Source organism: Zootermopsis nevadensis, unplaced genomic scaffold, assembly GCF_977971745.1.
Source record: "Zootermopsis nevadensis isolate Lab colony 2312 unplaced genomic scaffold, Znev_1.0 Znev_ptg000020l, whole genome shotgun sequence".
In the NCBI taxonomy this organism is placed as follows: domain Eukaryota; kingdom Metazoa; phylum Arthropoda; class Insecta; order Blattodea; family Termopsidae; genus Zootermopsis; species Zootermopsis nevadensis.
This window is the reverse complement of record NW_028259152.1, coordinates 6,121,935-6,148,314: the sequence shown is the minus strand read 5'-3', so window position 1 is coordinate 6,148,314 and position 26,380 is coordinate 6,121,935. Positions and strand designations below refer to the sequence as shown.

At 38.6% G+C, this 26,380-nt stretch overlaps 2 protein-coding genes and 1 long non-coding RNA gene across 7 annotated transcripts in view; 2 read left to right on the top strand and 1 right to left on the bottom strand.

Annotated features, from left to right (window-relative positions):
• Positions 1-220: 220 nt before the first annotated feature.
• LOC110827680 (uncharacterized) lies at positions 221-1,506 on the bottom strand. 2 transcript variants are annotated; one of them, XR_002542451.2, is made up of 2 exons: positions 1,272-1,506; positions 221-1,080 (listed from the first exon to the last, which is right to left on the bottom strand). It is a non-coding gene; the product is annotated as an uncharacterized LOC110827680 (long non-coding RNA). The 2 variants fall into 2 exon arrangements; XR_002542452.2 differs by having other exon boundaries at positions 221-969.
• Positions 1,465-11,416, top strand: LOC110827678 (putative serine protease K12H4.7). Of its 4 annotated transcripts, none has more exons than XM_022059536.2 (9): positions 1,465-1,730; positions 4,267-4,505; positions 5,328-5,509; positions 6,494-6,729; positions 7,388-7,523; positions 7,903-8,219; positions 9,348-9,480; positions 9,642-9,811; positions 11,184-11,416. In XM_022059536.2, exons 2-9 carry the CDS (start codon positions 4,287-4,289, stop codon positions 11,294-11,296), a joined length of 1,506 nt encoding a protein of 501 aa, XP_021915228.2. In that variant the 5' UTR covers positions 1,465-1,730; positions 4,267-4,286; the 3' UTR covers positions 11,297-11,416. The 4 variants fall into 4 exon arrangements, with proteins under 4 accessions (XP_021915228.2, XP_021915229.2, XP_021915230.2 ...); XM_022059537.2 differs by lacking the exon at positions 1,465-1,730 and adding an exon at positions 2,278-2,374; XM_022059538.2 differs by lacking the exon at positions 1,465-1,730 and adding an exon at positions 2,438-2,458.
• A 5,998-nt stretch (positions 11,417-17,414) lies between these two features.
• Positions 17,415-26,380, top strand: part of hig (locomotion-related protein hikaru genki) — a 147,973-nt gene continuing 139,007 nt past the window's right edge. Inside the window, exon 1 of the mRNA XM_022059580.2 lies at positions 17,415-17,573. The gene's annotated coding sequence lies outside the window, so the exon portion shown is untranslated. The remainder of the gene's footprint in view (positions 17,574-26,380) is intronic.

The window sequence follows — 26,380 nt, the reverse complement described above, 5'->3', positions numbered from 1 at the left end:
CACGCAGTTGATTAATTTCCTTATTTCGTTCCTTCTGTTCTGTGAGAGAAAGGATTAAGCAGCCAGAACGCGTTCACGATTCAGCGTTGCTCAAAACATCTTCTCTCGGATCTGATATTTATAATTTCGTAAACTGTTTCAGCTGCAGAGTTGCAGCAGTATACAAAATGATTCTAAATGGCGTGTAGATGAGGATTTGGAAGAAGGCAACCATGGACTATTTCAGTGGACTAGCTCTTTATTTACCTGAAGAAAGCAAAGAAAATCGACAGTGTGCCTCAACAATGACCTTATGTTGTAGATTCCGTTATTTCTGCAAAGAACGTGACAGGCAGACATGAACGGGACCATAAGGTGTGAAGAATACCTAAAAAGGGATTTTATAGAAATATGGCTTAAGGATGTGGACCAAATTCATTTGGCTTTAAGCAGGTCGAGGTGGTGGTCTCTTGTGAATATGAGAACGAATTTTCGTCTTACATAAACAACGGAAAATGTATTCCAACAACTTAGCGACTTTTAGCTGCTCAAGAACTCTACCACAGAGTTAATAAGACAAAATTCTCGAATAGGCTTAGTGTTGTGTAAGGAAAACACTTGTGTTGTATTATAGTGGCAGACTGTATAGAAAACCTCTGAGAACAAAGGAAATACTTTGCTGATTTTGAGAGCTTACGATTACAGACTGTAATAATGCTACTTCCTTGTTGCTCGCTGCACATCCTGAAAGAAAAACACGGAAGTTACGGACTCCAAAGGATAGCGGAAGCGACTGCTAATCCCCATGTTGCCTGAGTACAGCTTTCAGGCCAAAAGTCTTATATAATAATGTATGTTGTCCTTGTGTCTTGTCCTGTGTCCTGATGGCGAGGCAGTAAACATCTCAAAAAGAAGTCGACCAGTTTCTACCGGACTACACGGAAAGGCATCTCAGAAGACAGCCATCTTCATACTCGCCGACGTGAGAACCTGAAATGTCACCATTCCATCCCATCTTCATCCAGTAATGTTCGACATTGACGCTAGTGCCATTGTTTGGCACAGAAATAGATGATTACGTATCTCGACGGGATCCCACCTCTAATGGCAAAGGAATGCAATCTTAACGAAACCATATGAAAGCACACAAATCAGCATAAATACAAACTGAAAGAGATCGAACAAAACTCAGGAAAACTTAAGAAACTCAAAACTACTGTAACTAGACCAAGAAAATCCCTGTGTATGAACACAGACAAGTTAATGAATGTTGTAATGAGTGAATTACTGACCGGAGAAATACCCCGAAGATGTCCCAGAGTTGAAATACCTTGCAGCAAAAGAAGTATTACAATAAAACACACACAGTTCAAAATATCATTTCGTCTCCAAAATCTTATATTTCGTTTCGTTTGGTTGGGCCTACTGTTAAATTAATTTGATAATGGTATTTTTAAACATAATTTAGGAATATTGTGGTGTTATGTTGGCACAATTGTGAGTTCAACCAAAGACACTGTACGTTGCGTCGCGATGATGTCTTAATGTTTGATGGATTTCCTGTGCGAGAAGCACGCCTAAAATAGATATCATACTGTGACCTTTGTACCCACCGTTTATTGGCCGCACTTGTGTGTTATGTTGATACGTGATGCCCAGCGAAGTGAATTATTGTAGTATCTGTTTCGTGACATGATCGTCGATACAAAAGTAGATCAGTAGTTATTAATATTATTTTCTTTTTATAAGAGGTAAGTTTTAATATTATAAGTAGTATAGTTTGTTTTGGGAAGTTGAGGGGTAGCTCCACACATTTTTAACCTTTGTGCTTGATGGGGGTTATTGGTTATCTTAATGCCCTAGCATCTTTATTCCAAAGGAAATAACCCTGGTACTCATTGTATAGGAGACTGGGTGGGCCTCTGGGGTGATCTGGGTGTTGTAACAGAGGAAAAAAATTCCATTCTCATCGAAACCGCTAATCCAGTCCATAGTTCAGCTTCTGTATTGTAGCAAGGAACTATTGGAAAGTGTATGCCTAGATGGCGAACAATTTTTATTGAATCATGCCAGATGGGTGCATCAACAAAATAGCTGATTTGCAGGAGATTAAATTTTTATGTCTGTTTGGTTTGACAGAGGTCAGTTATTAGTGTTCATATGCCCAAATGTAATTATGTCTCTGTATAGAGTAGCATTGTGATGTTCTATCATGACATCCCACTGTTTTATGTTGATAGATCATAATCACTAATTATGCAAGTAAGTTGATATGGCCTTCTGGCATAATGCCATTGATGTGCTTTTGTCTGTGTCCCTTTGAAATAACTTTTGAAATGTTGATAGAGTTTAACACCATGCCATAAAGACCAGTGGGACTGTATGAATATATGAGGTGGGTGCATTGCTATATAGGAATGTAAGATCCTGAAGTTTTGTGTAGTAATAGATCTCAGAAGACAATAACACTTCTATTAAGGTAATGTCATGTAGATTGTACAGCAGTGTGGCAGTTGTGTGAAGTCTGTATATTTTATCATTTAGTTTGTTGGTAGTAACTACTGAACCATTCAGACTAGATATGTGGCATGTGTGAGGGAATATTGTAGGCATCAATATGTGTATGAAACATTTTTTACGCATAACAGTTGCAAAGTAGGTAATGGTGCAGCAACAACACATTTAATGTAGTCACAGATGGTATTAGTGAAAAGCATGCATAGAAATGGATTACTAAATTTCATAATTATCAGTTTATTTATAGTTTCTGCTTGCCTTGCCTTGCGATATAGATTAATTATTTGAAGGAAGTAGGTGTCACAGTTTATTTCCAGGTCTTATCTGTCAGTGTTTGATGCCAGACTGCAGTTTCACAGTGATGTTATCTTACCCCATCCTAACAAGAGAATGTTTTTATCATTGTACTGCCTTGGGAATTGTATTTCCTAATTGTTTGAATGTTTTAATTGTTTCTCATAGCTTATGTCTTATACAGATTTGACATTTTGTGGTATTATGTATGGCTGCAAAAGATGGTGTTTTATGGTGGTGGAAAAGTCATATATCTGTTATATATGGTTTTAAAGGATGACCTCTTACTTCATGGGAGGCTCTTAAGTTAATAATATTTGAAAATTAAATGCTAAGGAAAACAGGGATCTAAGAGATATAAAAGGTGGGGAATACATAAATTTTTGTTTTAAGTGTGTCTGACATCCCTGTTTGAACACCCATAATGTTGGTATCACTGACTGTAATAAATGAAAGATTTGGCCATGGCATGATGTTGTTTTTGACCTTTGCACTAAGTTAAATTAAAAGATCAGGCAGTTAGTTCAAAGGTTAAGAAAAAAAAAGATAAAGGCATAGGGACATTATATCACTAGCTTATGCTTCTGTATGAAAAGAGAAAAATAAGTTACATATTGTGAGATTTTAAGTTCTCATGGTGACAAGTATGAAAATGGCTCTCTTCTGGGATGTTGTGCCATGTAGTGTGGTAGACATTGAATGTTTTATTAAAACATATTTTAATTTTGGTTACTATCAAACAACAAAAATGTGCACATTAAGACCTACATGTATTTCTGTGACCTGAAGTGACAGGGTGGGTAAGCTCAGAGCCACCTTGGTTGAAGGTCGGAGGTCAGATTCTGGCAAATGAGTCAGAGTTCCTACATTATGCATACATTTTCTGACTTGTTTAATAAGCAATTTATTTGTAGCGTTTAATGGTAGAAAGTGATCATTGATGAAAATTGTAATTTCTAAAGCGTGACAGTGGTAATGATGAAACGAGTCATGAGGTATGTGTATGAGAATTGGATCATTTCTATGAAGTAATGAACTATTGCGCTCTTCATATTAAGATTACTTTTGTTCTAAATTTTCTATTTAGATTTCAGTGTGTGTTATTACTAAATGTTTTTTTTAATGTTGAGAAGGGAGTTCCCTCCATATAAAGTAAACTGGATTTTCACTGAAACCCTCCCTTCAAAATGCTATTTGTGTCTCCACTTTGATTTGTAAATTCATTGATATAGTTTTGATCTATGAATCTCTCACCTTAAAATGGGAGTAAACCAGAAACATATGCATTATTTTGCCTATTAGGTATCTTATATGTCAAAGTCCAGATACTGAGTTGAGACCTATTGTGAATTCTTAATATTGTGTTCCCTCTAATCTGCATGCCAGCTGATCATTTCATTTTCTGATAAGTGTTACTTTTCAGATATAGGTAATAAAGAGACAATATTCAGGCCTTAATTTTAATATGCTTTTCAGTTTTTGAATGAAATCACAATATGGTTTGGAATAAGAACATACACTTCGTTGTTGTGAGTGTATCCATCATTATGCTACTGGATGGATTAGAAGGATGGACGATGTTCCACAGGGGACGAGGACATGGTGGAATGTTAGGGTCACCTAAAGCTGCACCCAATACAACTGTACCTCCTGCTGAATGGTTCCGTCAGCTGTTGGATCATTTCAATCCAACAGTCCTACATACATGGGAACAGGTGAAGAACATAATTTTTATTTGGAGTATGCAGCGTAGAGAGGACACTCAGTTAGTGCAGTGCTTTTGTGCTAAAGTTCTGAAGTCTTTTGAATTTGTTGTAGTTTGCACACCTCTAGCACAGTGCACTAATATTAGTGAACAGCAAGTGGATAACATCACATCATTGTCATAATCTGTAACTAACTAACTCACTCAGCAACTGATTTATTCCATATGGCAGAGTACTTGAGAAGCTCATAGTTACTCAGCTGGTTAAGATTTTCATGCCATCTATGGAACCCAAAGGTTCATTACTGTGTCGACAAGAGCCTAGCACAAGGTTCTTTCCTGAACCACTTCATCCCAGACTATGCCATCACACCTATTTCTTTTAGATCCTTTTTAATGTTCTCCTCCAATATATGCCTAAATCAGGCAAGTAGTCTCTTTCATTCAGATTTTCTGGCTAAATTTAGTGTGCATTTTTTTATTTCCCCATTGCCAAGTCCTATGATACTTGACTCATACTAGGAAAGCTTTGTGCTTGATGGTGAGTCATGCAGATCTTATTGGGAGTTGGTAAGTGACAGTTGGCATTCAACTTTATCAGTAAACACACTGTATTAAGACCCACAGAAATTTTTTTTAAACTTTCTGTTATGAGTGTGTGAAAAACAATTTTGTATTTTTGTACAAACATTTGTGTGAAGTCTCACATGATGGAATGAAACTTCAGGTGCCAGAATTTATAAATTGCTTGTTTTTGTCTTGCATGTTAGTCATATTACTATGTAATGTACCTCACATCAGAAAGATGTGTTATATATAATGTCTTTATTAGAGATACTTCACCAATGCCAGTTTCTATGTCCGTGGTGGTCCAGTGTTCCTTATGATTGGTGGTGAAGGGACTGCAGATCCTATATGGATGGTTACATCACAGTGGATCGAGTATGCTCAACGTTATAATGCTCTCTGCTTCATGTTAGAACATCGATATTATGGTGCAAGTCACCCCACAAGGTCAGTGAGTAAACCAGAAACATATGCATTATTTTGCCTATTAGGTATCTTATATGTCAAAGTCCAGATACTGAGTTGAGACCTATTGTGAATTCTTAATATTGTGTTCCCTCTAATCTGCATGCCAGCTGATCATTTCATTTTCTGATAAGTGTTACTTTTCAGATATAGGTAATAAAGAGACAATATTCAGGCCTTAATTTTAATATGCTTTTCAGTTTTTGAATGAAATCACAATATGGTTTGGAATAAGAACATACACCCTATAAGGTCAGTGATGTTCAGTGTTTAATTACACATATATCTGAACCAAGGTAAATGGTTATGTGCTGAGATACAGAATTATACACTCTACAGAACATACTGCTGTTCGACTGCACCACTCTGTCTATTAGCCAGAGACATAAGATCTGTCACAGACTAGCTAACCTCTCATTGGTGTTGTAATTTGCTTGTTCTTTTAGACATAAATCACATAATATCATGTTTACCCATATTAATCACACTTTTCGGTCATTTAAATAGGTATGTCACACACTTGTGGCATTATTTTCATAAAATATATCCTCCACTTACACTTCAGTATTGTGTGGTTGGTACAGGGAAGGGAATAGGTTTATGACATGCACGCAACTTAACATGGTGTAACCCATATTTATTTGTGGTTATGTAATCTTGCTGTCAGTACCAGTAGGGGTGCTATCATTTCCTGCAAACATGCCGTCCTATTTCTGTAAGATGTGTGCATTCTGTGTCCAGGTCTTCAGTGGTCTTTTCACTTTATATATTCAAATTAACATTTTGTATATATTTCTCTTCTATTATGTGTATTACGTGCTCTGCCCATCTCATCCTCTAGTAAAACTTCATTAACAGTACAAATTGTGAAGTTCCTCATTTTGTAATTTTCTCCATATTCCTAGGACTTTTTTAGCTTATGTATGAAATTTTGTATAAGGGCTGATACACATCGCTCCTTTACAGGGATCTGAGTTCAAGGAATTTGGTTTACCTGAGCAGTGAACAGGCCCTTGCAGACCTTGCATACTTTATCGAAGCCATGACAGTCAAGTATGAAGTGCCTGAAGGAACCAAGTGGATAGCATTTGGGGGCTCATATTCAGGGTCCCTTGCTGCTTGGCTGCGAGCCAAGTATCCTCACCTAGTTCATGGAGCTGTGTCAGCCAGTGCACCCCTGTTAGCAAAGGCAGACTTCAGAGGTATACCTTTTGGAGTTAACTATATACAGACTTAGGTTTGTGCTCTTTTTGATAAAATTTTTTGTATTTTGTGTAAATTTTCAGGTTTTCTTATTGTTCCATCAATGTAAGTTTCCAATTTATATGGATTTTTGGTAAAGGGGATTGAAGTAAATATTCATTTCTCTTACCAGACATGGTGGCTCTTCTACAATTTATAAATGTAAAACAGTTGCTACTGCAGAATAGTGGTCGAACAACAACACAAACATGTTTAGCACACAGTTTTCAGCACATTCAATGTGTCAACAAGAAGCGAAATGAGCGCATTTTTCCTTACTCCCTCATCAGGCTGAACACAAATGACTTGCCGTGAAGAGTGTCCAATGCTCACGTGACTGTTGTGCAATGTTGGCAGATTTTTAGGAGATTATCTCGCAACTACTTAGCAATGAGTGCAGAGGTGACTGTATATATAATTTTTATTCAAAATCGACGATGTAAGAATTATGATTTAGTATAAGAATCAGTACGAGAAACATTGGGTGCATGAAATATGCATGGGTGAACTGTATCGTCAGTTGAGTGAGTACAGAAGCTCAAAGAATATTGTACCCTATATTCTGAAAATATTAAGACTTCAAGTGTTAGTTCATGATATTTTTAACATTTGTTTCAGAGTATTACAGAGTTGTTCAAGATGATCTGGCCATGTATAATCTTTTTTGTGTTGCTGCTATTAGACATGCTACTCAAGAATTGAGCATGCTATTGAAGGATTCATTTGGCCATAAGATTGTGAATAAACTGTTCAAGTAAGTAACAGGGATGAATTGCACAAGTATTGATCTGAAAGTATGTCAGATGTGAGAAAATCTGACACTACACATCTGTGTTCAAAAGATTGTGAATTATGCTTTTTTTTACACAAATTTTTCTCAATATTCTGCAGCTGTAATTATTTTGACCTGAATGCAACGTAAACTCTTCCTCTATGAAAAGTGCTATTCACATGTTTCATGCACTGAAACTTTCAGATACTAATTTTTTTTTTAAAATGTACATTCATTATACAGGTATATGTGGTAAATTACTGTTTAGGATTGAAGTGCCCAGTAAAGTATTAGGACCTAAGAAGGATAAAGTATTGACAACTTAACTGTACTCCTGTTGAAACTTACTTTTTGCTTTCAGTTTATGTGACCCAATTGATGTTTTAGAGAAGAATGATGTGTCAAACCTCTATGATACTTTAGCAGGGAATTTAGCCGGAATAGCACAATATAATGGTGACAATCGTCAGTTTGAAGGGTTATCATTAAATATGACTCTTAAGTCAGTATGTGCTATTATGGATGATGAAAGCCTCGGTACACCAGTGAAACGGTATTCACTGGTGAACAACAAACTGCTTGAAAAATATAACAAGAAATGTCTTGATTACAAATATGATAAATTGATTGCCTACTTGAGTCAAACAGAATGGGACTCTGAAGCTGGTCAAACTGGAGGTAACATTTTATTCAGTCACTCCTCTTTTTCAGATGGTACAGTCTGCATTTATTTCAATCTTTATATTCATGCATGTATTTAACTTTGTATTATGTGGGCTAAAATGATGTTCTGATGCTTTAGAATAAATTCATTCCTTGCATGTGAATGAGTTAACCCTTTAAAGCTCAGTGGTTACTATAAAAACCATATACTTTAATAATCAGTAACTGCATATTTTTGACAGGGTGTAATTATTTGTTCCTTATGAATCTTAGATTAAACAGCATTTATTTTCCTAAACAGCATTAACCACCTGATGTTTTTAGTGGAGATGTGTTGTGTTTATTTTCTGTAGAAACAAAATTATTATGTGTTATTTAGCTGAGATTCAGTTTAAAAGTGTTAACTAATCATATAGCATTCACTTGAATCTTGCGTTGAAGCCTGGGATCAGGTGTCATGATTTTAATATTTTGTTGACATTTTTCCTTTTTGTGTTTTGGTCATGTTGTGCTTTTTTCCCTCCCTTCTGAAGATAGTACAATAAAACATACTCGGATCCAAGTATTGCAGTTGAGTATAGCAGAAGATCCCAGGTTTGAATTTTAGCCTGGAGACAGGCTGCCCTAATGAAGGGTGTTTTTTTTTAGTTCCTCTAGACATGCCAGTATGCTGAGATAATGTCTAAAAGTAGGCCACAGCTACTTTCCTTCCATGCCCTGTCTAATGTATACAATAAAACTAACAGTCAGTGGTACGTGGTCTTTGCATTTAAATAGCTCAATAGTGAGTCGGACAGAATCGACTAAGAATGAAATTGACGTGAAACGGAAACCTGCCTCAGTTATGGGATGATCATGTAATAAAATAACTATAAAAAACTGTGCAACATGGTAGGGGAGAGAAATAGGAAATGAATGTTAATGTGATCCAGAAACTGTTACAACTGTGTAGAATCCAAAAGAGCCCTAAAATATTTCTTTAGCTTTATTCAGGCTTCAAACACTTCATAAATTAGGTTCTTTGAAATTTGCATGCTATTGAGGTTTCGGAACATGATTGTGAATTGTGAATATAGAAGTATAATACGCAGAAAGACTAATCCTTAAGTGAGGTGCATTTTGAGCAAAGGATATCTTTTTCAGGTCGGCAGTGGGTGTACCAAACATGTACAGAATTTGGCTTCTACCAGACTTCAGATTTAACTGCTCAGGTATTTGGAGACTATTTCCCCCTGGATTTCTTTATCCAACAGTGTTCCGATGTTTTCGGTCCAAGGTATGATGATTGTTGAATTGACAGCGTTTATTTACATATATTATCACTTGTCATATAGTCGTAACTGGAGCTGGATATAATTGCAGTGTAAAGAATTTATTATTATTCATTGTCTGTAATTTCAGTATTTCTGTATAATGAGCAAGTGTGTTTGTGTGCAGATATAATGGGACGCTGGTAATGCAAGGAGTTAAACGTACTAATACAATTTACGGAGCATTAAACATTCAGGCTACCCGTGTTGTGTCCGTTCATGGCTCCGTTGATCCATGGCATGTATTGGGAATTACGCAAACCATTAAGAAAGATTCACCAGCAATCTATATCAAAGGTGTGTTGCATCTGTTTTCTTTTTAAAAACTACTGATTATCTTGGTAAGCTCACTATGTCATCACATTGCATACAGTGCCATAATGAAAGCATAAGAAAGAAAGGAAAAAAGAAAAACTGAAGAATGCTGTTTTAAGTTCCCAAAAATGAGAGTCACTTTCTTCAGAAATCAGAATTCTGTTTGCTAAATTTCATGCCATGTGGAAGAAAGGATGTTCAGTGAACTTGATCAGTACCTTCATCATAAAGTAATTTGCTGTATATAGATATACATACCCATCTACAGATCTCTGCAGTACATCATTGTGATTAGAAAGTTTATAAATCTTAAGTTATTGTAAGATTTGAGGTTTTCACAGCGGTCAGTATGAAGATTTCTGTCTTCTGGGTTGTTGCGCTGTGTAGTCTGGTCGATGTTAACCAACGTTTCAGAGGTCATACTGCCTCCGTCATCAGGGCGATTCTTAGTATGAAGATTTCTGTCTTATGGGTTGTTGCGCTGTGTAGTCTGGTCGATGTTTACCAACGTTTCAGAGGTCATACTGCCTCCGTCATCAGGGCGATTGAGTATGAAGATTTCTGTCTTCTGGGTTGTTGCGCTGTGTAGTCTGGTCGATGTTAACCAACGTTTCGGAGGTCATACTGCCTCCGTCATCAGGGTGATGAGTATGAAGATTTCTGTCTTCTGGGTTGTTGCGCTGTGTAGTCTGGTCGATGTTTACCAACGTTTCAGAGGTCATCAGGGCGATGAATCGACCAGACTACACAGCGCAACAACCCAGAAGACAGAAATCTTCATACAAATCGCCCTGATGATGGAGGCAGTATGACCTCTGAAACGTTGGTAAACATCGACCAGACTACACAGCACAACAACCCAGAAGACAGAAATCTTCATACTCATCGCCCTGATGATGGAGGCTGTATGACCTCTGAAACGTTGGTAAACATCGACCAGACTATACAGCGCAACAACCCAGAAGACAGAAATCTTCTCTTAAGTTATTGTTATTTTTATATTAATGTTTGCATTTTGTTGTAGAAGATGCAGACTTTTGTCATCCCTTAGAATTCAGTTTTGCATTAGAAGTGCAGTATGGCTGGATTTAACTGGCTTATCATATGGTTCAGTAACACTTACAAATTTTCAGTTTTCAGAAAATTTCTTGCCTAGCTCTGTGAATTATTTTCTCAAGAACTGTGCTGTATGGAGTGAATTTGTATAATATAAACATTCCACCCTTATTTTTGTAGCTTTTAAAAGCACGATTTGAAGCTTTCATGGCAACCAAGTAGATACTTTTAAAAGCATTTTGTATCATGTAGAACCAGTGATTTTGTCTGTTCTTCATGACGGTGAATTGGTTCGCAGGAACAGCGCATTGTGCCGACATGTACCCCAGTTTGTCATCAGATCTGCCGCAGCTCGTGGCAGCCAGGAAAAAGATTAGTGACCTAATTGGACAGTGGTTGGGTGATGATTAAATTAGTATAACATAAGTGTAATGAAAATGTCAATACATTAGATCTCATTAATGCTTGTTAATTTACAAACATAAATTTTGTAACAAATAGAAAATAAAGGAAATTTATTGATTCCCAAAAGTTTTGTAGTTGATTCATTATGTTAATATCAGTTTTGATGTTATAAATTTTTGAGCTATATTTGATACACGCACCATTTTGGGAGTTGGCTGTATTTCTTAGTTCTTAGGTGTGTATACTGACAGATTTGTTATACTTTTATACTTTTAACAGTAATTTAATCCTGACCATTGCCACTGATGTTAACATGTACTGCCAACACAGCCATGTGGCGGTCCTTTAAATTACAAATCCCGCTGGCTTATACAACCAAGTGCTGGGATTCATTGCATTCTCTGAACCAAATATTGCAAGGTAAATCTTATTTTATGTTACATGTGTTTTGTGAGATGCTCTTTGGTTCTGAAGCTTCCCATCGCCTAAATTTCATCCTTTTCCCCATTTTATTGTCATATTCATTGATGTAATTAAATATCAACCGCCACGGTGGTCTAGCGGTTAGAACGCTGGCCTTGTAATCCTGGGATCCCGGGTTTGATTCCCAGCAGTGCCCGGATTTATAACTTGTGTTGGGCAAGGCTTCCCTGGTTTGTCCGTGGCATCCCATACTCCATACACACAGAAGAAGGCAGTGGCAAACCACTTCTGTATCACCTGCCTAAAAAACATATGAACGGGTCCCAGTCCGAGAAATGACGGAAGGATCCTGCTCATAATGTCGCCAACCTCCTGTAAAGGAGACAGCGTAATAAAGAAGAGTTAAATCTCATCTTTGTATTGTATTTTGGTGTTCCTACTCGTGGATGCCATTCACGTTCAGCATAATTACAGAATGAATCGCCAAATCACAATGACAGAAGAAAGTGTGCTATTTTTGGGCTGCTATGGCTGAGTTATCAATTTACCATGTCCTCGGGTATGAAACCACAGGTTCTGGCTGGAGGTGAGTCGTCAGAAATGTAAAATATTATGTAGGACTTTGGGTATTTATGGCAGTGATTATGAAGATGGCAGTCTTCTGGGTCATAGCAGTGTATTTTGTTTGTTTTCACAAATATTTTACTTAAACTGAAGTTGTAATTTGATTTTATGTTAGTCAAGACATGCCACATTAATAAACTAAAATTCCAGGAAGATACTAATAGAATAACCTCTGTATGTCATTCCATGCAGAAACTGGTAAATTCTTGTTGGAAATTTTAAATGAAAACAGTTCCATGATATCAGCAAAACTAGAGTTAGATGAAACAACTAACAAGTCATTTTTTGTAATACTTTCAGCAGACATTATTTGAGAATTTTTCTAACAGTGCTAGTACTTGACTGTGTCAGTCTGTCAGTAAGTAGCAACACCGACCAGTGTGATAAACATTGTATTTAAATGCAAAACTAAATTTTACAGATGAATTTTTGTTCAGACAGTAGAATCATGGTTACATCTTTATTGAGTAGATTAAACTTTGTTTACAAGTGTCAGCTGTTGAGATTATATTTTATGGTATGTGGGTTTTATTTGGGGTAAAGTCATTGGATGGTCAAAACTACTACATAAAAAGGGAATTCTATGGTTTGTACTCTTTGCCAGATACAAAGACGAGAAAATTAAGGAGGATGAGATGGGTGGGGCATGTTCACGAAATTTTGGTTGGGAAGCCTGAAGGGAAGTGACTGCACAGAAGACCTACGTGTTTTGGTGACGTTAAAATGGATCTTAGGGAAACAGGATTTGGTTGTATGCATAGGATGACGACTGGTGGTGGGACCTTGTGGACACGGTAATCAATGTTCTGGTTCCATAAAAGTCAGAAAATTTCTTGGCTTTCTGAATATATTGTTAGCTTCTCACGAAAGACTCTGCCCCATGAAATCAGTTAGTTGAACAGAACCATCTCTAAAGTTTCATTAAGCACACGCCATGGAGACATTGTGAAGGTGGAATTGTGGCTCCGTAGTGTCAACTTCTGCATTAGAAGAAGGTGAGTGGTCATCTTTGCCATTTTTGTGTTTACTGCCCCATGACTAGTGTTATGGACATTAAAAAGTTTCGACTTCAGCATGTAGCATGGCTGGGCTGATATTTTTCGTTGGTGTAAGTTGAAATTGTCGGAAAATATATACGATATAAATAATTGTCTACGGAATATCAATGGTCCTATCCAATCAGTCTTAAAATAAATATTACAGAAGTAGTCTGTGAAAATGTCAACCGAATGAAACTGTCTTAGGTTTATATTGAAAGTCGTTTTTACTGTTGACGATGATGAAGTCAAAGTTCTACGACAACGAACTTTCTTAGCTGAGCCAGCTTAGTCAGCTGAGTATTGCAACCGATATCACAATTGTTCTTGTACAGCACGCCACTGTTTTCTCTGGCATGCAATGTGTGATGCACGCTGCTGATACCATATGACGCCTCTCTCATCCCTGATATTGACACCACAATACACTTTGCGAGCCTCTCCACAAAATATCATCTTGCACTGGAAGCACACCGGACGTTTGTCAAGGCGGGGGAGAAATCAACCGTGTCAGTTCCATTGAATTAAACGTGTGTTCGGGGGCTTTCTATCTTTCCTTTCTCAACTGAACGTCAAAATCATCGCACTCTGAGGTTTCGTACGTTTCCTGATTTCAAACGAGAATTTCTGCCTTATGAAGCCCATCTTCCTTTAAATGCTTCTGTATGTGTTCAGGCTAGCAAGAACTCCAGTTATTGGCGCACAGTGTCCATTGTCTGACGTATATTTTATATGCAATGAAAGGTACTGTGTGACATATCAAGTGATATATCTATCAGTTATGCTTCACACAATGAACATTGTCTAATATATTGTCACAAACCTTAGAGAATAATATATTAATCAATTCCTTTACACGATTTCCATCAGTGTACGAGTAGTTTCCGAATGCGTTAAGTTTGCTCGATGTAACATCCAAAGTTAATTTCGTCACCATTGTTTAGTTGTCGATGTGTAGAAGAAGGCTTTTCCAAAATTTGTGATTATGTTTATGATCTACCTCCACACAAATTTTACATGATTATGTCCAACGGTTAATTAGTTATCGCCATCAGACCAAAATCTTAAAATAAGCTGAAGATAGTTTATAGTTTTTCATATTAAGAGGAAAACGAAGAGAAAGTAGGCATTTAAGTTGAATTTATCTGGCTCAGGACTGGGATCGGTGGTGGGCTTTTGTGAACACGGTAATAAACCTGGTTCCATAAAAGGCGGAGAATTTCTTGATTAGCTGAGCGACTGTTAGTTTCTAAGAAAAAGGACTACTCCACTGAGGTCAGCAGTAGCAATGGCAGTAGTAATAGTAGTAGTAGTAGTAGTAGTGGTAGTAGTAGTAGTAGTAGTAGTAGTGGTAGTAATGGTGCCTGCGTTGCTTTACACCAATCAAAATGTTCAGTTAAAAAGAGAAGGTCGTGAGAGTTTCATCCCACATATTTCGTTGTTTTCTTCTCAAGAGATAATCTTAACAACTGACAGTTGTGAATTCGCGAAATTGAGGTAGACAGGAGATGAAGCGAAATAACGCTGGGGAAATCTACTCTGCCGCTATAAATCCTTCATGGGTTGGACTCCTTGAACCCAGAGTCGGAGGGACATCAGGACATCCACAGCGCAATCAATACCAGTGCTACGTTAACAGTTCAGATAATGCACTTTGACGAGCTGCAGCCCCTATTTGTGTATGAATTCATAGTCGAAGCTTGGCGTGTTAAATGTGGGGGAGTATTCTTGGAAACTGGGAATACTGAGATGTTTAAAATCGAATCTTATTCCTAAGGATGTAGGCCGCTAGTACGCGAACTCATTCCATTTGCATTGGGACTCGTTTTTGGTATGAACGATGTAGAACCGTACGGTACACCATCGAAGGTAAGATTTATAGGCCGACTTACTTGTCAGCTAGTTAGTTCGTTAAGGCGTGTTAAAAATAGGTGGGGCTTGTCTATATCAGAGAAGAGGGTTAAATCCTGATGAAGTGGCCTTGTTCTTTAGGAAGAATATCGACACTTTTCTTTAATAACTCCATGGGGCTTCAGAAGTAAATAGATGCTCCTGAGGCGCACGAGTTAAGTCCTAAATCTGATGTCCTATTCCTTTAATATTATCTCATTCCCAGGTCTCCCAAGTGGTGTCTTCCCTTCAGGTTCTCCGACCAAATCTCCGTGTGCATTTCTCATTTGTAACATGCGCACTGCATGCCCCACCCATCTGCATTAAGTTTTGTCCCCAGCCTGTTTCTAATCTGTAGACACTTCATGATTACTAGTGATACTCTGAGAGACTGTGATGTTGGTTGACGCGAACTTAATTGTGTAATCTGTTTGCTGCTGCAATGTCTTCGTCACATCTAAGGAAATCTTACTGTGCAGTGTATAACAGATCGGTTTCACTGCTGAAATTGAGATACCAATCTTCCTCGCTAGACGGGGTGTGGCCACCCCACCCTCATTTGAACACAGGCCCTATACTGATATTAGTGTGGAAGGTATGTGATAACTTACAATCACTGAGCATTCTGCCCCCTAAATGGAAGATGTGATACAACCCTATCTTACGGTAAGAGGATACTGAATGTGTAGGCTATATATAATCACATTTTATAATGTGACATTCGTCTGTAGAAGTTACAGAAGGTAGTTTGTTGTTTCCGCAATATTATATTTCACTCTTACACTTAGGGTCAGTGGGATTGGTGTGGATGTGCTGACGATAGGAGTTACTAATTGGAAGCTAATGAACACAACCCTTGAGACTGTTGCTCTCTGACAGTAGTATTATGTTCTAAGGTATATGAGACTAAAGTTTGTTTGCAAGTCCTGGACAGGTCTTGAAGATCTTAATGAAACTGAACAATCACGGAGTCCGCAAGAGTATTCGAAGTTCACCCTTGCGTTCCCGATTGAAAATCTCACAGAAAGAATCGTTGCCTAACACATGGCACTGAGTGAATATTTTTCCCGTTCCTGTAGCACTCGTAAATCAGGCTTCAAATGTGTGGTCCAATCGAAAAGAAAAAAACAAAACAACTTATAATGTCTGTAGAATTATTTGGAGGGGGAGGAAAGGAAATTCCTTGACAGTACAAACGAGTTGCCTCTAATAATAACTGAAACAGATGTAGCACTCTTGAATATTGAGCTAATTAAGGAAAAATATGCTTCTAGTTACTTTAAAGACCCAGCGAGTGATTGGAATATTCCAGAAAGTTGTGGGACACGTTTTAAGTGTGACGATTCTCACTAACGTGGAAAATATCCATTTGTTTCTTCATAAACATTTTTCTTGGAACCTGAGCTCTGTATTTGACCCCTTAAAACCAAAGTTTGCCTACATAATGTTTAATGATTTAGTCATTACCGTAAAGGAAACACAACCCGTCTCCATTAGAAGATTCAACTGGTTAATCTGTTTAGGGGGTTGAATGCTGTTTACTGTGAGAATCATACGAACCCATAAATATAATCTGTACGCTAAATGCAGAGTTACTGATTGTTTAGCAGGTGGTAGATGAAGTTACCAATTGGATTTAAAGAGTTTAGGAAGAAGGTAAAATGAAATATAATTTCGGCGTTCTATCAAATTGACCTAACCCTTTCTCTTGTAGACATTTATGTTTTCAAATGCCAGGCATGTACTTCGTCCCATAATGGAATTTCATTATCATCTTTGTAACGGTACACTGAAACACCCTGTTGTGTGTGTTGACTTCCCTGGAGCTATCCATCAGTCGCAATTTAGCCGACAGATGTGGGGAGAGAGCTTTTCGCCGCTCGATGGCAGATACACAGCTTCTGGGCTCCTGCATATCATAGCAGATCACGTCAGTAACGACATGGCCCTAAAAGCGTCTCCGAGTTTCTGAGACTACTACACTGTATGATCCACGGTTTCGTAAGAAGGCCCTGTTGAAATCAATGCAGGGGAAACTAGCCTAAAATGACATGGCTGGGTAAAATGATACATCTGTATTGTTAGAAAATGTATTACTGGAATGATTTTAAACCTCGCGCCGTTAGGTTTGTCATGTTGGTGCCCGTCACCAGTGAAATATGGTGGGCTGAGGGAAGGTGGTATTCCAGCTTCGTGTGCGAAAGTTTGTTTTCTGGCGTTTATCTTACGGTTTTACAGTTACAGTTTATCAACATTGGCAACCAAGATTTGTGACCAGCTTATTGAAACATATATCCTGTGAAGACTTTGTAAGTAAGTCATGAATAATGTTAATTTCTTCCATCAGTGTTTTTTTGTTTTAGATTACGCTGCAGAAAACAAATGCAGCCAACTGTGGGTTAAATTACATACTAGATTTGTGTATTAACTCGTATTCAATAGCACTGATTATTTTCCTTTGTTAGTCGATAATGCTCAATTTAGTGTATTCAGGTCTCATTGTGAAGAAATTAGCTCTTACTTTTGTAAAACTCGATTATTTGAACGTGTTTTTACTTTATTTTCAATAGGAAGCTGCTGCTGTTATTGCGTTATGTTGTTTTCTGATTGGCTCTCCTGTGCCTAATATTATGTTGTTAAATCGTGATGAAATTACACGTTCTCTTTTCTTAGTTGGTTAACATAATAATAGTTCATGAGAAGAATATTATTTTAATCAGGGCCTTTAACCAAAATAACAAACTGAGGGAATTTTGATAATATATTTTAAAATTCCAATAGGGAGATTTGTTGCGTTTTTAATAAACATTTCTTCATACTCCACACATTACAGAAAGCATGTATACATACATTCTGAGGTCAATGCTGATGCGTTAACCTGATTTATATAGGTATGTAATTTTAGACCAGTCAGACCGAAGAGTATCTGTCTAAGAACTACAAACATTACGTGCATGGGCGTTTCCAGAATTCCTCAGGCGGACAGTAGAAACATCAAAGTGTACGCGAAGCATCGAATGTTTGAAGGGAGAATTGCCCTTATGCTTCAGAACCATGTCTAACTTAAGAAGACAAATAAGGAGTATGGAAGTATAGCTCCACGCGTTATAGATCTCTGTTAGAGTGAGCTGAGTGATTATCTTCAGGCTTTGTGTTTAACTCGTTCTCATTGTACTGTATGTACGTACAAAGGGCTGGGTGGGCAATAGTGGTTCTGTGGTCATAGTGGCAAAGAAATTATGTCGACGCACACGTCGGGAGTCAGGTCTCGTTCTCACGCATTTCGCTATGCGTACTACGTTACCCACAAGCCTATTATTAGATTTGACCACCCTAATAATATTTGATGAAGATTACAAATTATGAAGTGGCCCTCGTTATGTTACTTTCTGTTTTAAGTTCAAATGTTATTCTCAGTCATTGTCCATTTTATGTATCCTGTTGTGATTGTTAGCATAGGTACAGGTTTTGGCCTACACGATATATTTTATTAGTAAAGATATTACTGGGGCGACATGTTTCGGCTCCGCAGGGTCTCAGTTTCAGTATGTGTTCTTCCCTTAAAGTGAGAGACCAAGTTTCACACCCATATAAAACAAAAGGTAAAATTATAGCCCAGGAAGCTTCAGTATTCAAGATTTTAGGCATGAAACGTTCTGAAGTTAATGGTAACAAGTGTTGACCGAATTTAATCTGCTCTTAATTTCTTTGATAATGCAATTTCATTATGTTATTGTAGTTCTATAATATTTGAACCTTCCACATTTTCGAAGGATTTATTAGGAAGGTCTTGTTATGATTTTGCCCTGCATTCTGGTGACGAGACACAGATACTTCTCTTAGAACGATATTGATGAATACGAAGAAGACAGAGTCAAAGATGAAAATATATTGTGACTTTGACCTGATAATTCTCAAAATACTTCAACTGGCAGAGGCATGACTCGGAGCAGAGCGAAGGAGGGTGGCTGTCAGGAAGGGATCCATTCGTAGGGAAAAGTATTCCGAGATTCAAAGGAAGGGGCGGTCGGCTTTTCGTTGTGCAATAGCAAGGATTGTCACACGAAGATACAAATTAGCGTCAGTCAGTCTTCCTTACAGCTAGTTTATTGCAACCTTTCTCTCGAGACTTTCACAACTTAAAATGCATTTTCTTTTGAAAAAAATAAAATGTTTCAGGTCGTCGATTAGTGTCAGTGAAGTTTTACGGCGTTTTTAAAAGTGGAAGACCATGGTGCGAGGCATTACACTTTACACAGGCAAGGTAGTAACTTACATTTTAAAGTGCTAATTATATGAAACAAGAGCTAAGATTGACGGGCCTATGAAAGGTGTTGCCAGGTCGCAAACATCGCTGATGAACGTGGTTCTGGTATTAGGGCAGTAAAGTTCAATCGACAGATCTGGCAACATTGCAACAATGGAGTTTTGTGTCTCTTGGCGCAACATGCCGTCACTCACTCGCCTTCTTTTTTGAATTCTACAATAGTAATGACAGACGTCGCAAACTGAAGCACTGCAGAGTGCAATGAAAGTCGACAGGACGATGGATTGCAAGACATCGAGGAACAGGCGATAAGATATGTAGCAACAGCAGAGTGAATCTCTCCGCCGCATTTATTAGTCTTCACAAGGAATAGAGTGAGGATGCCAGGAAGAGGGAAGTAGAATTTAATTTGCGTTGACAGTCAACCAGAAGGAAGAGATTGCAGTGGAACGACCAGTGCCATAGGAGGAGGTGACATGAAAGAGACATTTCACAAATCTTGAGTCACTGAACACTGAAGACTATGAAGTAAGAGGCAGTTTTGCCATTTCGACACTCTCCTAGACAGAATGGAAAGGAAATTGAAGACGTTTAAATTAGAGTCAATCACGATCTGAAATTTGGCAGAGAAATATTACAGAACAGCATGATAACAGATTTGAAGCTGAAGAGGTGTGGACAAAAACCTCGTAAAAATTTACTTCAAGAACGCGTCAAAGATTAATTATCTACTCAGCAATAGAACTGCAGTACTAAACAAACAACGCCATAATTTAACATGATATGTGTGTGTGTGTGCAGTTTGATAAGGAAAGAACGAAGATTGGGTGGATTAGCTGGGCGGAGCATGTGATATGGGAGTGATTATAAATGCATACAAAATTGTAGTTGAAAACCCGGAAAGAAGATAATTCTTTGTAGACGCAGGAGCAGATGGGAGGATCAAGAAGTATGATACGATTTTGTAGACTGGATTAATCTGGCCCGGAACAGGGGCCAGTGGTTGGCTCTTGCAATCACGGCGATGTATCTTAGGTTCCATACAAGACGAGGAAATTATTGACCAGCTGAACGACTATTAGGTTGTGAAAGGGGACTCGGCACCATTGAGTTAGCTGTAGAGCTGCAGTATCAAAAAGCCAGCGTTGCGTAATTTGACTAATACTAGTAAACACATATCCATGCATTTCACGAATATTTGGAAGCATGAAAACCATTGTTTTGACAACCATTGAGCCTAAGAAAGAAAGGTATATTTTTCTTCTAGCCCCTAAGTCCAGATCAGCTCTGAGGCCCACCCAGCCTCCTGTCCAATGGGTGCCGGGGTCCTTTCCCGGGGGAAAAGCGTGGCTGGGGCGTGACACTGACCACTCACCCCCATCTAGTGCCGAAATTGAGAAAGAGTAGGAGCTATAAGCCTCTCCCCATAAGCTTCTGTACGAGGTGCGATCGGAAAGTTTCTAGACTGAGCCTATAAAAACCCGTACACTTATCTCAGGTATTAAATTCATCCATCACCCTCGAGGTAGTTCCCCTGGGAGTGAACACAACGATCCCAGCGCCGCTGCCAAGCCTGGAAGCATCCCTGGAAATATTTCTTTGTCAGCCTGTCAAGCACCATCTGCGATTCTGCCTGAATCTCTTCTATCGTCTCAAATCTCCTTCCCTTTAGCTGAATTTTCATCTTTGGGAAGAGGAAGAAGTCACACGGAGCTAAGGAGGGTGCGGGATGACGGCCATGGTGTTTGAGGCCAAAAACTGCCGAACTTTGAGGGCGGTGTGCGCTGGCGCGTTGTCATGATGCGTCGCATGTGGAGTTCTTCCTTTAGAATCAGCTGACAGGTCCCATAGCCTATCCCAACAATGTCGCACAAGTCGTTGATGGTACGACGTCGATCTTCGTGAATGGCCTGCCGAATCTTCGTAACATTTTCGGGCGTTGTGCTCGAAGATGGTCGTCCAGAACGCTCGTCATCATCGACAGAGGTTCGGCCATTTTTAAAACGTGAATGCCACACAAAAGTTTGTGCACGACCCATTGCGGACTCCCCAAATGCTTGCTTTAGCATTTCATATGTTTCCGTAGCCGTTTTGGCGAGTCTTTGGCAAAATTTGATGCACACGCCATTCCGAAATCGCAGGAGGGTCGGTGTAATGCACTACCAAAACGCCCGTAACTAAGAAACAAATGCTAATTCGATGATGCCGGCTGGCACACTGATTCACTATGAATGTAGGCCGCACCCCCTAGCGGCAGAAGCTCGTACTACATCCGGTTCGCCCTCTATTGACACAGTCTTGAAACTTTCCGATCGCACCTCGTATGGCGTATTGTGGGACAGCGTCTACAGTCTCACACTATACCCACAAGATCTACCTGAATATTTACCTCCCATCTGGGCCAGAGTTTTCCGAATGGTTATTTAATATCTGAATAGTACCTTCGAAAAGGCAAGACAGGACCGGATGCGGACTATTGTCAACACGGTAAGGAACCTTTGGGTTCTGTAAAAGGCAGAGAACGTTCTGGCTAGCTGGACGACTATTAGTTTGTTAAGATGGACTCTGATCTATTGGGTTAGTTAATTAGTTAACCCATCATTCGCCTGAAGAGATGCAACCTATGAAAACATCAGTGGGAAAACAGTAATCTTTTCGAAAGTAGAAACTGATAACTTAGTTTCCGAATAACAGACCTAGATCGTTATCACCTCGCTAATGTGCTCGTTTTACGTAGGCTATTGAATTAGCAGTTTAAACTTCTTTTCTTTTTGTATGGATTTGTTATTTTTTGTTTCTTCCATTCGTTCTTTTGTTTGTGTTTCTGTCCACATTTCAATGACGTTATTTATTTTGAAACAGAATTAGCTTTGGGGTTTGTAATTTTAAATTTTAATAGAAAAAATTACTTTTTAAGCCCGCGTGGATATTCAAATCAGTCATTAGAGGAATTTGTCCCGCGAAACGCTGTCTGTAAACCATTACCATAACTTCATTTCGTACCATAATTTCTAGAATTGCAGCCACTAACATTTTTATTCCGTACCGCCTAATGGCATACCAGGTCACGCTTCAGGCAGTGCTGGATTGTGGGATGCATTGCGGGGCCTTTCCTGTTGTAAATTAAAATACAAACATTCCCTGTACCACTCGGTGACAATGCCCTCTATTCTAACAACAAAAAATGTTTGCACAGGAAGCTCTCAGAGCGAGCAAATCAATATGTAATTCAATATGACAGAAAATTAACAAGTACTGTACTTTGTCATTTCATGCAACGATGCATTAACAGCGTGTTCCCGCATATTTTATTTTCAGATCGCTGTTATGAGCTTGAATTTACTAGTTCTGACCCTCGCTGTGATGTAGTCGCGTAATCCCAGGAGTTACGCAATCACATAATTACCAGTTGTAGAATATTTGTAATAGGCTACCCTAAAGGCTCATTGTGCGTGGAGGTATCGGACAATATAAATTTAAAACACGAGGTTGATGTTGGAAATGTTTCCCTTTACGATATCGTGTCTTTGAATCCATATATTTACTACTGGATAATAAATGCGACATGTAAGCCCAGCTTTAGACCTATGACAATAATAATAATAACAGAATTTATTTCTGTTATTTTAATAAAAGAAATGGAATAGAATAGCTGAGGAGCTGCTAGTCGCTTAGCTGATCAAGAAATGTTTCTCCATTTACGATACCTGTAGTTTCTATCCTGAGCCAACAGAATCAAGTGCGCACTCTCATACTGCAAGATCCATTTCGATATTGTTTTTTCATTTACGATGATGTTTCTGTAATTTACAGTCAAGGTTATACACTCATTTTCCTACTACGGGTGTGCACTTAGTTTTAGACTTCCTAAAAATTAATTTTTGTAAGTCTGCCTTATTTGTTGTGCCTCGTGTGTTAGGTTTTGTTTGAGCGTCGATTACTTCACACAGTCACGCCTAACGGTAGAGTTTTAAATAACCTCTCCATAACAGACCTGAAGATGATGGATGTTATTCCATCTTAACATGCAGTCTCGTCAAAATTTCTCAGAATAAGTGATGCTGACTGTTCAGCGCCATGTACATTGCCTTCCTCATTTTTTTCTTGAAAACGTCGGGACAGAGTAACTTTATTATAAACAGGACGCGACCACTTCCTCTTCACCGTTATCATCTCGATGTCTGTGAGGGCGATGCAGACAATGCGATTGGAGCACCGCCACTGTTGTGCTGACGGAATGAATCGTGTTGGGTAGGAGAATGATGCGTGATTATTTCACGTCGAGCAGTCTGTCCGCGGCCACTAATATTGGCGTGCTGTGACTTGGTAATTAAAGCACGGAGGAAACCCTCCGTGTATCCTTTTAGAAGATAATCTAATATAAACTCACGATATTACCGACACGAATATTATACCTAAATGTGATTAGTCATGCATGTTGCTTCCCCCATCTTGTTCATACACGAGGAGATTTAGCGTGTATACAGGGTCTATATGAAATATGTGTCGTAGAACGAACCCTGAATTCAAGCGTCTGAACGCAATAGAACTTGTGTTGTCATCATGGATTGGAAGCGCCTTGTTTGATAGGTTGACATTTTATTAGGGCGGTTAAATCACGGAGAAGGAGATGGACAAAACACGCAACATGCTTGGATACATGAGAAATATGTACAAAATTTTGGTCGCAAAACTTGAAGAGAAGAGACTGTTTGGAATATACCGGTGTAGATGTGAAAATGTTTGGTCCGGATTCGTCAGACTCGGGATATTGTCCAGTGTCGTTCTGGTAACTAACGTTTAGGTTTTTTAAAAGAGTGGAAATTTCTTAGCCAACTGAGCAACTATTATCTTCTTAAGAATGACTCTGATCCATGGACGTAGTTAATTATGAACCAACTTCATTACTAGAAATTCATAAGACCTGTTATATGTATTACGATATTATTTCAGTGGTGGTGGATCACTTTGTGCAGGTTGTGAATTTCACCTAGCCCCCCACAAGGAAGTTCTTAAGTGCCCCTACAGTCTCTTGACCGTACGGCACTCATAACATGCTCCATATAAATCAGACAAGCAGTGTCAAGATGGCGTTCTGTTGGCTGTATCAGACTCAGGCTCGTAGAAACTTCTGTGAGATGTGACCTGAATTCACAACACGGTTTAAGACACACCCTATGTATACATATCTACCCCTCTCGACCCTCTCTTATGACCCAGGGTTTCAGTAATAAACAAGAGGGTTACGGGGGACTGCACACACGCAGTCTGCGAGAATTATATGATTAACGTGGACTGAGTGGAAGTTCTGTATGCACCGAGCTAAAATTATAATCCCAAAACTCTTGCGAGAGCCCATATGAAAACCACGAGTCTCATGTTTATTTCAGCGGGGCGCAGAGTGGCTTGACTTATGGGCAAAAGATGTAATTTGTAACTACATACGCCACAGCGACAAGAAAACAAGGAGTCACACTCTTATTGCAGCGACGGGCAATATTGCAGTATGCAGTGTGTGGTATCCACGCAGTAAGCAGGCGCACTTCAATTTGTGGAAGTTTCTAAATATATTTGCAATGTTGCATATTATAAAGATTTCTGTCTTCTGGGTTGTTGCGCTGTGTAGTCTGGTCGATGTTTACCAACGGTTCAGAGGTCATACTGCCTCCGTCATCAGGGCGATTCATCGCCCTAATGACGCCTCTGAAACGTTGGTAAACATCGACCAGACTACACATCCCAACAACCCAGAAGACAGAAATCTTCATACTCACCTCTGTGAAAACCTTAAATCATACATTCCATATTATGTTTTAGTGAAATATTGGTACCAAATACCACGCAGCAGATTCATTTTTGAGAAGCTGATACTGTCTCAGCTAGCTCACCCGCCTTTTATTCGGATCGAAGTTTAATTACTGTGTCCCTGTTCCTAGTCAGGTGAATCCAGTTCACTGTCTCCCAACTTGTTCCTTTAAGATGCATTTTGATATGATCCCTCCATTTGCGCCTACGTCTCACAAGTTGTCTCTCCTCCTAGTTTCTCAGATAAAATATTGCACTCAGTTTTAATCTTTCTTACCTATCTCATCGCCCTTAGCTTTATCACCATAATATTATTTTGCGGATTGTGCAATTACGAATCTGTTTAATTTACAAATTCGTCGATTCTCCCGTTTATTCAGCAAGTGACTCATAATTTTCTACTTCAAAGTTTGCAACAACATTTGTGGTCTCCAACTCAGCTTCGAGGAATCGATAAATAGGCGTCATTAATTTGAATTACGTTGCTAGTCAAGGAATTCTATGGAATATTCCATATTGTTACGCTACATTAAATGTTATTCCTCAAAAAATGATAGTAACAAGTCTTGACACTAGCGAAATCTTTGTACACTTTGTAGAATATCCCAATGTAGAAACTATTTGTTTTACAAACTCAGATGATGTAAAAGATTGCTCAGGTCTGCTTGAGATATTAAACGAGGCTTTGTCGATGAACAAGCTGGTTTAGGCTGTGGATCAACATCGTATTGATTTACCGTCAGTAAACCGTGCGGAGCTTCATCATTATATTTTACAACACTTTCATTTTCATCAAGTACATTTCACGTTTCTTCGGTTCTCGCAAATCTTCACCGAGTAAAACAGGTTCCATGGTTGACGGAAAATTTTGGTATTGTGCAGTATGTTTGGACTTAGCAATAAAGCCTAATAAATGTTTCAGGACGAAATAGAAGTCCACATAATATAAATAGTTTGGATAATTGACATTCTTAAGCGGTATTCTGGCACGAAACAGTAAGCATGAGGTGAGATTTCAGATTTTAACGGCGATGAGCGTATAGA